Source organism: Phytophthora cinnamomi (genome assembly GCF_018691715.1).
Source record: "Phytophthora cinnamomi strain GKB4 chromosome Unknown Contig84, whole genome shotgun sequence".
Taxonomy (NCBI): Eukaryota; Oomycota; class Peronosporomycetes; order Peronosporales; family Peronosporaceae; genus Phytophthora; species Phytophthora cinnamomi.
Genome location: NW_027151017.1, coordinates 419,022 through 429,831, shown reverse-complemented (window position 1 = coordinate 429,831; position 10,810 = coordinate 419,022). Strand labels below are relative to the sequence as shown.

At 53.1% G+C, this 10,810-nt stretch overlaps 1 protein-coding gene across 1 annotated transcript; it reads left to right on the top strand.

Annotated features, from left to right (window-relative positions):
• Window positions 1-52: 52 nt before the first annotated feature.
• Window positions 53-10,790, top strand: IUM83_18433 (uncharacterized protein; the record flags this gene model as incomplete). Its single annotated transcript, XM_067943433.1, has 3 exons — window positions 53-119; window positions 10,486-10,541; window positions 10,653-10,790. The coding sequence occupies 3 exons, from the start codon at window positions 53-55 to the stop codon at window positions 10,788-10,790; spliced, it is 261 nt and encodes an 86-aa protein (XP_067784870.1).
• Between the last annotated feature and the right edge of the window lie 20 nt (window positions 10,791-10,810).

The following is a 10,810-nucleotide window of genomic DNA, read 5'->3' as shown; positions in this document are numbered from 1 at the left end:
TGAGGTTGCGGTGGATGATCGCTGGCGCCAGCGAGTGCAGGTACACGAGCGCATGGCAGACGTGCAGCGCAATGATGATATTCTCACGGTCGAAGCCGACCAGGTGGCGGAGGACAAGGGTGGACTCCATCCAGTTTGGGGTTATCCCTGGGTCAAGACTTCCGAGGCTATGACCTGGATTGAGGTAGAAGACCTCTTCTGGAGATACGTATCTTCACATCGTTCAAAGAGGCCTCAGAGAGACCGTTTGCAACCGGAGCGAAGCGGAGGTCTGCAATGGTCGGCGCGTGGGCCGGAGTAGTTGCACTGCGAAGTATGTATTATCTATTTACCGACGCCTTGCCCGCCATGAGCGAAGCGAAATTGGCGACGCAAACGAGGAGCTCACTTGTCGAGGGCTTCCCATTGTACGCCAATCCTCCCGAAAAGTCTGACCTAACGTCCGATCGTATACGACCCGGAAAATACAGTAGGTAGGTAACCGCGTTGTAAAGACGCATCGTATCCCGAACTAGAGTATGATTTCCCTTGACGGAATTTGTCGCTTGAGCACGAAGCTATTCAACAGTCGTACAGTCAAGCGCTTGGTCCTCCTGCGCGCGAAGCTCTCGAATGCGTTGAAGTATGAGCCACAGCGGTGAGAGTAGGTCATGTCGTGTGTGCTTTTTGCCGCACAGGTGAAAGTGAGCTAGTTCCCGTTGGATGAGAGAGAAAGCATGTGCCCGTTAGCTCCGCGTGCTATCGTTGCACCCGTTGCACCAAACTATCTTCAGGACTGTGAGCTTGAGCTAAGTAATGTCTGGATTAAAATCCAGAGAATATCTGTTAAAAGTTTTAGATATTTCCTCACCATGGTGTAAGTCACACCAATGCATACATTGAAGTGGGCCACCACAAGGAGTGGTCCACACATACCCTAAGATCTTATTGGTAGAAAGTAGCATCTTTCTACCAATTAGAGACGTGGAAATTGGCGGGGCTCTCACAGCCAGCCGCTGTCAACCCCTTTCACAGATGATAAACAGTTTTAGCAGATTTAGGAGGAAGATCAATTTATACACATTACAGTTCTCATTTTACCTAATCTAAGTCACTTGGAGTCTTTATTTGATTTAAATTATACTTGTGTATTCAAATATAATTAACTCAAATTATTAATAAACTCCTACGCTTCTTCATACACGTAGCGCAACGTGTAAGCAAAAGTAGTGAGTCAAGTTAGACCCACTACACCTGGTAGCACTTTGTAGTCCACCTAACGACCGACTGCTTGACGTTCGTACAGGGTGTACGAACGCGGAGCCGAGAACTACATGAACACGGAGGTGCCTATGGAGAGCTCCAATACGCCTGCAACGCATGTTGCACGCGCAGACCGCCCCCATCTGTCTGACCCAGAGTGGGAAGCCCTTCAGCGACTGTCAACAGTCCTTGGAGAGGCGGCGATAGCTACGATGCTGCGCATGCTATCGCCGACGGAGCAACATGGCGTTGCTCTAGGATTCATCATGAAGGAGCAGCATAATGCTGCTTCCTCAGTGACGGTGTCGTCTTGACGACACCGCGTGCTCAATAATCGAAATTGAGCGTAAGCAATTATGTGGGAAGAGAGGGCGAGCCTCTCCTCCGGTGGCTTGTAGAGCTCGACACAGCCATAGCGGCTCGACGCATCGTCGACCCGCTGTCGAAGGTCGCGTTCGCCATGTCTTGCCTTGGCGGACGCACAAGGAGTTGGGCGTATGGGCGCAGACGCTCTGATCCGACGTGCTTCAGCACGTACGAAGTGTTCAAAGAGGAGCTCAGACAAGCGTTTGAGCCCCTGCAAAATGAGTTCCGGTCGAGGGCGGAGTTCCTCGACCTTCAGCAGGGTAAGTATGACGTCCATGCTTACGCGCAGCGTGCACGATACTTGGTCTCAAATATCGTGACTAATCCAATTGACGAGGCGACTAAGGTCGTCACGTTCATGAAGGGACTTAGAGATGGGCCCGTGAAGACCTATCTCTTTCGAGTGTACCCGAGTACTCTCGAAGCTGCAATCACCCTTGCCATGCAAGAAGAGTTCAGCCTGCGGCAGGCTAAACCCCATGCAAACGTGTTAAGGCCGCAACCGCGCCCGGTAGCGAGGACGGGAGGTCCAGAACCAATGGACCTCTCGAACGCAACATCTGCTGGTTACCAGCAGCAGGGAGGTAACGTGCGATGCTTCCGTTGCGGAAGGATCGGTCACTTTGCACGGGAGTGCACAGCTCCCATGCCCCCTGGAGGTGACCGTCATGGCGATGCTAGGCATCGCCGCGGACCAACAAAAAACGCAAACATCCAGTAGGCGCGGGGCGCCCCACCGGTAATGCAGTCACGCGTGTCGACATCGGGCACGCGACACTGAGGACTGCAGCCCCCAGTGAGACTAGCTCTCGCTACAAGAAGCAACATGGCAGGCCGAACCTAGTCATCTTGAAGGTTTACTCGAAGAGAGTGAGTGACTCTCTTCGAGCTTTGGTAGATTCAGGTGCGTCGAACAACTTTGTTCGACTACGGAGCCTGCCGAGACTTGACTTCGAGGAGGTAAATGTACCTCGAAGTCTTTTGGAGGTGCGACTGGCAACAGGTGCCATCGTGAAGACCGAGAAGCGCGTCGTGAACGTGCGCTTCTCGTACAAACAACGAGTGTTTGTCGAACACTTTATCGTCCTGGACCTGGACGATAAGTTCGACGTGGTAATGGGCATGCCGTGGCTTGCAAGGCATGATCCGGTAATAAACTGGAAGAAGCGCACACTCGTGTGCTTCGGTCACGACAGCGGAACAGAGAGCGATAGCCCTGTTACCGCAGCGCATGCACCAGCGGGTGCGCACGACTCACCAGTCGAGACAGCACTTAATGCTGCTGTCCCCGAGTGCCCAGGAAGTGCGCGAGGGCGCGCACAAGTGAGACCAACGTCGGCAATGCTGCCGACGTCAGAAGAAAAAGATGTACTGGTTCCGGGAACCAATACCCACGTTCAAGCGTGTAAGGGACAGTCCCTGACCCGAAGAGGTCAGGTCGACAACGACGCGTCGGCTCCGGGAGCCGACGCACCCTCGGTCATGAGGGGCTCCGCCAATGAATGGCGTCGAGGTGACGAAGGCGTATCAACTCCGGGAGTTGACGTTGCAAACAGTGCGGACGGTTGCAAACGTACCGCACTGACGCAATTTGCATGCTGTCGTGCAGCCCGGCACGACAGCATGCAAACGCCACGAGAACCGTCTGCTGGACAGCCTGAGGCGGTGACGCCGAACGTCGAGACGCTAAGTGTCTTGACGCGCATCCAGACTGGATTCCAGTATCGTGAAATGGGACTCGCTAATCCTCCGACGGCGTCGGAGTTGACTTCGCTTCCAGTCATGAGCTGGAAGCGCTTCACGCGCGACTTGCACGATGGACGCATCGAGCAGGTTTGCGTTCTTTCGAATAGCGAAAGAACGGAGAGCGAGAGCGAAGGGCTGAGGCAGCTCTTCATGGGAAGTACCACCGAGAGTGATGACACCCTCAGTGCGAAGACGAAGCGAGAGCGCTTCGATGAACACGGCTGGGACTCACTGAAGTCGAGTCCCTATTACGCATTGTTGAGGGAGTACAAAGACGTACTCCCAGAAGAGATCCCTGCGGAGCTTCCGCAGGATAAGGGCATTCAGCACGAGATTAATCTCGTGCCGGGCACGAAGTACTGTGTCACGCGGCAGTGGCCACTGCCGCGAGAGCAAGTAAAAGCGATCAACGACTTCTTTGAAAGTCGTCGCAAAGCTGGACAAGTGCGGGAACCAAAGTTCCCGCACAGTGCTCCGACGTTCTGTGTCAAAAAGCCACAGGGCGGATGGCGCATCGTTCATGCGTATAACAAGCTGAACGATGCGACGGTACCGGCGCAGACGCCGATACCGCAAAGATGTTATCATCGATTCGATGGCCGGGAGCACCGTTTACAGAGCTCTCGACTTGCGAGACGGATTCTATCAGATCCTAATGCGTGAGAGCGATATCCCTCTCACGGCAGTGAGAACACCAAGCGGCATGCTCTGGGAGTGGCCAGTGATGCCGCAGGGACTCAAGAACGCCCCTGTGACCTTCAACAGGTGCGTGACGCACTTGTTGCGCTCGGTGCGCGACTTCGCGCCGAGCTACTTCGACGATGTTTTCATCCACATCCAGGCTGTGGACGGGAAAACCGACGTAGAGATGCACAGGGTGCATCTCCGGAAGTTACTTGAGCTTATGCGAAAACATAAGCTCTACGCGAACCTGAAGAAGTGCATCTTCGGGGCGAGCGAGATACCCCTCCTCGGGTACCTCGTAGGCAAGAACGATGTTCGACCTGACCCAGAAAAGGTCAGAGTGATAGATGAATGGCCAACGCCTTCAAGTGTCAAGGAACTGAGGCGGTTCCTTGGCTTGGCCACGTACTTGTGCAAGTACGTGGAGGATTACGCGGGCAAGATCCGCCCGCTGTCACAGCTTCTTAAGAAGGAAGCTGTGTGGAATTGGACAACCGATTGCCAACAGGCATTCGATGCAATCAAGCGGGGCTTGACTGAGGCACCAATCTTGGCAGTAGCTGACCAAGAACATCCATTTCTCGTCGTATGTGACGCATCCGACTTCGCGATCGGATGCGCATTGATGCAGCACGATCACGAGGGCCGTGATCGTGTCGTCTACTACCAATCGCGTCAGCTGAAGCCAGCTGAGCGAAACTATCCGGTGCATGACAAGGAACTCCTTGCCATGAAATACGCACTCGCAAAGTTCCGAGTGTATTTGCTTGGAAGTAGACCGTTCGTGGTCTACACTGACCATGTATCACTGCGCACTGCAGTGAGGTCACCCCACATATCACAAAGAATGGCGAGATGGCTCTCATTCTTTGCGGAATATAACTTCCGGGTCGAATACAAACCCGGAAGATTGAATTTGGTGGCCGACGCGTTATCACGTCGGCCGGACTATGCGGAAGCTGCTGACGTCAATGCCATTGACGCCATGCGATCGAGCACGCTCACGTCGGTTTTGCTGGATGACGTGAAGGCCGCGTACGAGCACGACGTGGACACGAAGCTCTTGCTGGCCCATCGCACAGCACCTTCTGACAAGGCTCGTCAGAAGCTGCCCAAGCACCTTCGTGCGCGTGCACACCGCTATCGGGCGCACGACGGACTGCTTCTCTACAATGCAGTCGATGACAACGCGGACCGCGTTGTCGTGCCGAATGACCATGACCTGCGGCTCAGGATCATGTACGAATACCATGATGCCCCGACTGCGGGACATCTCGGACGTGAGAAGACATACGTCCTTCTCACGCGCGACTTCTACTGGCATCACCAGTATAAGTGGATGCGCAAGTACATCCGTGCTTGCGAGGTATGCCAACGCGTGAAACCTGCGCCATTCGCGCAGACTCATTTGCAATCACTACCGACTCCGTCGGAGTGTTGGAAGTCCGTGTATTTGGACTTCATCTTTGGTCTTCCACTGGACAGCTGAGGGAATACCGGTGTTGTGGTCTTTGTAAACCGCTTCAGCAAGATGGTACATCTTGCTGCGGTGCCGGCAGAAGTGATTGCGAAGCAGACGCCAGTCTGTTCGTTGACATGGTGTTCAAACACCATGGCATGCCGACCGACATCGTGTCGGACAGAGACCCGCGCTTCCCAGCGCACCTGTGGCAAGAAGTGTTTACACTTCAAGGGAGTCATCTTTCAATGTCGACTGCGGATCATCTGCAGACGGACGGCCAAACCGAGCCCGTGAATCGCGTGCTCGTCGACATTTTGAAGGCTACGCTCACTCGTTCCAATACTGGAGCGAGTGTTTGTCGATGGCGGAATTCGCAATCAACAACTCAGTGCATGCCTCGACCGGGCATACACCGTTCTACGTGGATGTCATGCGGCATCCACGTCTACCGAGTTTACTCGGAGTGATGGCTCTCACCTTAAGTGGGGGAGGAGCTACGACTGCAAAACAGCAGCTGCAGAAAACCGCTGACACTTGCACAGTGTCAGCTGCAACAATGGACAAACCACATGAGTCTGCGCAGGGCGCAGACTCCCCCAACAACATGGCCAACGACCACGGGTCTGCGCAGGGCGCAGACACCGCAAAGAACCACGCAGAGGCCGGGCCTCTAGCGGAGAGCGAGCTGAACGAGTTCAGCCCGGATGCAATCAGTTTCATCACCAAAATACAAGCCGTAATTCGGTTTGTCCAAGACACAATAGCAGCTTCTGTTGATCAACAGAAGCTGAACGCAGACAATGTGGGCAGATGCAACACAAATGAATTTAAAGTTGGTTCATTAGTTTAGTTAGCTACACAAAACCTGCCTAAACATGCAATTTCGAACTTCGGAGCAAGCAAGCTTGCTCCGCGCTTCATCGGGCCGTTCACTGTGTTGGCACGGCACGGCAACGCATACACGCTAGACATACCGTCTAGCATGCGCCTCCATCCGACCTTTTACGTGGGACGGCTGAAGCCATACCTGCAGCACGAGCCATCTAGCTCGGCTGACCCAAAGCCTCGGCAGGAGCCGAGGCAGAAGCGGAAGCATGGGCCTCAGCGACGAGCATCCGTTCCTCCAGCGCGTCCGCGCGCTGGAGCAGCCCCTTCATCTGGGTCCCCAGCTCGACCTGGATATTCGAGGCGGTCTGCGAGACCGCCGCGACTTGGGCCTTCTGGTTCGCCAGCTCCTGTTTCAGGGCGGCGAACTCAGCGCCCTCCAGACGCTCCACGGCGGTCACCCGGTGGTGGAGAGGCGCATACTGATCAGCCCGGGGCTGATCATACCCGGGACGTGTTCCCACCCCCGCCACCGCCGATCCGTGACGCCCGCGGGTCAACCCGCTGGATTGTTGAGCGGATTGTTGACCATAGTATCCCGAAAACGAACCCTCAATGGGCTCGTTTTCGTATTCGTTGGAGAGGATTTCTTCCCCATCAAGATACATGGGAGCCGCGGAACGTCTTGCTGGAGGACGTTCCGGAAATGGTGAGGGCGTACGAAGAGCAGTACGCGCTGGCGCAGCGGAACTAGCGCGAGCGCTGCGGTCATCGCTAGCGCCCGAACTCTCACGTGCTAAGAACTTAGCACGGAGCTCTTTGAGACTCTCGGGCACACGGAACGACGTGTACCCGTTCAGGTCGCGGTCGCTCAAGCGGACCGCGCCTGGGAAGCACTTCGTGCACTGAAAGCCCTCGGGCACAGCGCACGGCACGTTAGCCTCCTTCGCAGCAACGTGGAGTTGCTCCAACTTTCCACGCTTCGAGTACGTCTCGAAGCGATCACGCGCTTGCTTAATCCGATCACGGTAACCACTCGGTTTCTTGTTGAAGTTTTCAACAAAGGCGTTCCAACTTTGACAAAGTGCCTGCCATTCGGGCACTTTGCTGCGAGAAGATGTCTTCTTGCTTTGAAACCATCGGAGCTCATGAAAGAGTCCGATGTAATAATCGCGCCTTTGATGCGTTTCCGCATCAAAGTGCAGCTCGGCAGCCACAGCGTCATCTTTGATGGCGCTGCATACGTACAGCGGCACCTCATTCGGAGGTACCGAGTTCCCATACCGGTCCGCGATCTCGGACGCGGACGGCATCCATGGATCGCGCGCTACACCTGCAGCGCGTGGAGAGCCTTGAGCTTTGGTATCACGCGCTGTAGTTGCAGCGCGCGGAGAACTGAGAGCCCCAGCGGAAGCGAGTGGGGTATCGCTCTCAGTTCGCGAACGCTTCGAACTCGAAGCGTCCGATTCGTCCCCTTCACGCGGGCGAATGTTCTTAGCGTGGGGGTCGAGCGACTCGCTCGACACTGAGTCTTTGCGCTTTGAGGGCGAGTCCTCCTCGCCCTCCATATCTTCATCGTCGTCGTCGAAGTCGACGACGTCGCCGTACTTCGCCTTCTGGCGTTCGAAGTAGTCGTCGATGGAGAGATGACTCCCCACCGACTTTGAAGTCTTCTTCTGAGGCGCGCTCATCGTTGAATGAGCGCGGATTTCTTCTCCAAACGCGGAGAATTGACGAATGGTCAATTCCAAAGATTGACGTGCGGAGACCCCGCGCGTCTAACCTTAAGGGGGGGATGGTGTAACGGGGTTACACGTACAAGTGGCTGCAAGCAACTCGTGAATTTAACAGATAGGTTATCTGTTAAACGTTTTAGATACTTCCTCACCTTGGTGTAAGACACACCAATGGATACATTGAAGTGGGCCACCAATGAGTGGTCCACACATACCCAAAGATCCTATTGGTAGAAAGCAGCATCTTTCTACCAATCAGAGTCATGCATATTAGCGGGGCTCTGACAGCCAGCCGCTGTCAACCCCTTTCATAGATGATAAACAGTTTTAGTAGATTTAGAAGGAGGATCAATTCACAAAACAATACAGTTCTCATTTTACCTTAAACTACCTATTTGGTGTTTTATTTGATTTATATTATACTTGTGTACTCAAGTGTAATTAACTCAAGTTATTAATAAACTCCTACGCTTCCTCATACACGTTGCGCAACGTGTAAGCTAAAGTAGTGAGTCAAGTTAGACCCACTACAGAAAGTCTGTGTCGGCGGAGAAAAAGTTTTACCCAGGTTTGTGAGGCAGCGAACTTATCACCTAGGTCACAATCAGCAGCCACTTCCTGGACCTGAAGCTGCGGCATCAACCTCGACACATGTGTGCCATCCTTCCGCAATGAGTTTAGCCACAACACTATATCGTCCTCAGCCTGTCGCGATAGCGCCGTTGCATCCCCTAACCGTCGTAGATTCATGTGGCTTCCTCGCCCGCTCTCACATGCTACCTGAATTGTGTTGCGCTGCCGATTCCACTTGATTATCTGCTTTTTCTTGGCTCTGATATCTGAAGAGGGCACGTCGCCGTAGAAATGTTTATTGGTCGCGTCGAGGTCGTAACCCTGTTCTAAATAGTTGATAACTTCGAGCTTGTGCGAGTACTCTACGGCCGTACGATGGTACTTTTTACGTTTCTTGCCCAATCCATTGATGCGGGGGTGCTCCATACCTGCTTTGCGCCTTCGACATGTATTAGTGAGCCCAGACCTCTTTTTAGCCGAGCAGGAGCCTAAAAATAGCGAGTGAATAATTTAGCATCTGTTTAGAAATGCGCACCATTCATTGGCTACTTCCTAGCTGACCCTTAAAAGTAAACGACGCCTAGGACTACGACTATACGGTACTGTAATCCTACCAGTCAGAGCACTCACGGCAGGCATCCTTCAACAGTTTACTGTGTTCCTTCGCTCTCTTTGTCGGCGGTATCAAGCACTTTCACTTTCGAAGACAGAACTGCAAGCAGTGACTAGTTACATGGTGATGCACCCGAACCTCATTTTGGAGTAGGACGCGTAAAAATTAGCTAAAAGCATATGATTTATTAAGTTTTAGCGGATAACGAAGTCCAACCATAACTCATAATAGAACTCTATTCAGTCAGTCAGAGTCGCAGCAGCAACTAACTTTTTTATCAAAATGTTTATTGACCATATGATGCCTTCCAAAACCCGTTTGTTCAGTTTAATCGGTAATTTATTTTAAATTACCGAATCATTTAATGCACTCCTAAGTGGTTACTCGTATGCGACCTTCGAAGGTCAGTCTCTCGTTTAATCACGTTGCTGCTTCAGAGTCGCATTAGAATTGTTTGATCCGACCACTTTTTGGTCGGATCAAACAATTCCCGTGATTTTAAACTTTACTGCGCGACCTTTCGTGGTGGTGGGGGGGGGGGTTGGAAGGCAGCTTTGACCAGCCCATTTTTGCTCTGAGCAGTAGCAGGTCAAGATTTCAGATGCCACACCTCACTGCGGCCAAAAGAACGACTTTTCGCGGACTTTTTGCTGGCCAATCACAGCCCCGGAAAAATCACTTGCTAAAAAACAACTGAGCTGTTCTGCGGACGTTTACCGTCAACGGTGGTCGCTATACATGAGCACGCCTTGGACGAGCACGGGGTAGGGGAACACGATTTTGAGGGAAAACGTTCTCCTTCGAAATCCCGCGAGCACGAAACTGCCGAAATTTGTGCTCCTCCAGCTAAGTACGCGAGCATGCCGCCAGGAAAATGGGTACGAGCTCGTTCTTGTTGCCAGTTGCAGTATCGTGTGTTCTTTCATGTAGTCATGTGCTCCTTCACGAGCGACTGTGATTAGTAGATATACAGCGACTTTTTTTTTTAATCTTCGAGCGGCATTGAAATTTATCAAGGGCTGCACTTCGACAAAGATTTCTCCGCGAAATTTGGAGGCGTCTTTCAGTCGAATATTGGCCAGTGAGGTAAACTGCTATTTTGGTCCAATGACATCTGCAGAAAAATGAGCACATCTCACGTCAAAAGTTCGTCCAAGGCTTGGACATGAGACGCATCATGCCCAGCTTCACGCCCACGAACAACGTGTAACGTGGGGGCGGATGTCGTATCCCGACAGGCGAAGGCCAGAAAGTATTCACAACTAGCTGGAGCCAGCTGACACCCAACTCGGATGTACGTCGAACCCAGTCAAGGAGGCAGCCCTAGGGAGATCCTAGTGCGTGCATGGATGCAGTTAGTCAAGTGTTAGGATCACTGAACGCAGCTAACTATCTCCATTTTCAGTTTCCAATTTGCTCTGTTCCTTGCATCGCCGGTTCACAACACGGGAGCTACGGCAAGGCGAGCAGCTCACGCGCCGGCACCGGACTGAAGCGCAGCGTAGGCAACCGACAGACCGACAGACTCGTTGATGGCGATTGACGCGCATGTACGCGGCGAGG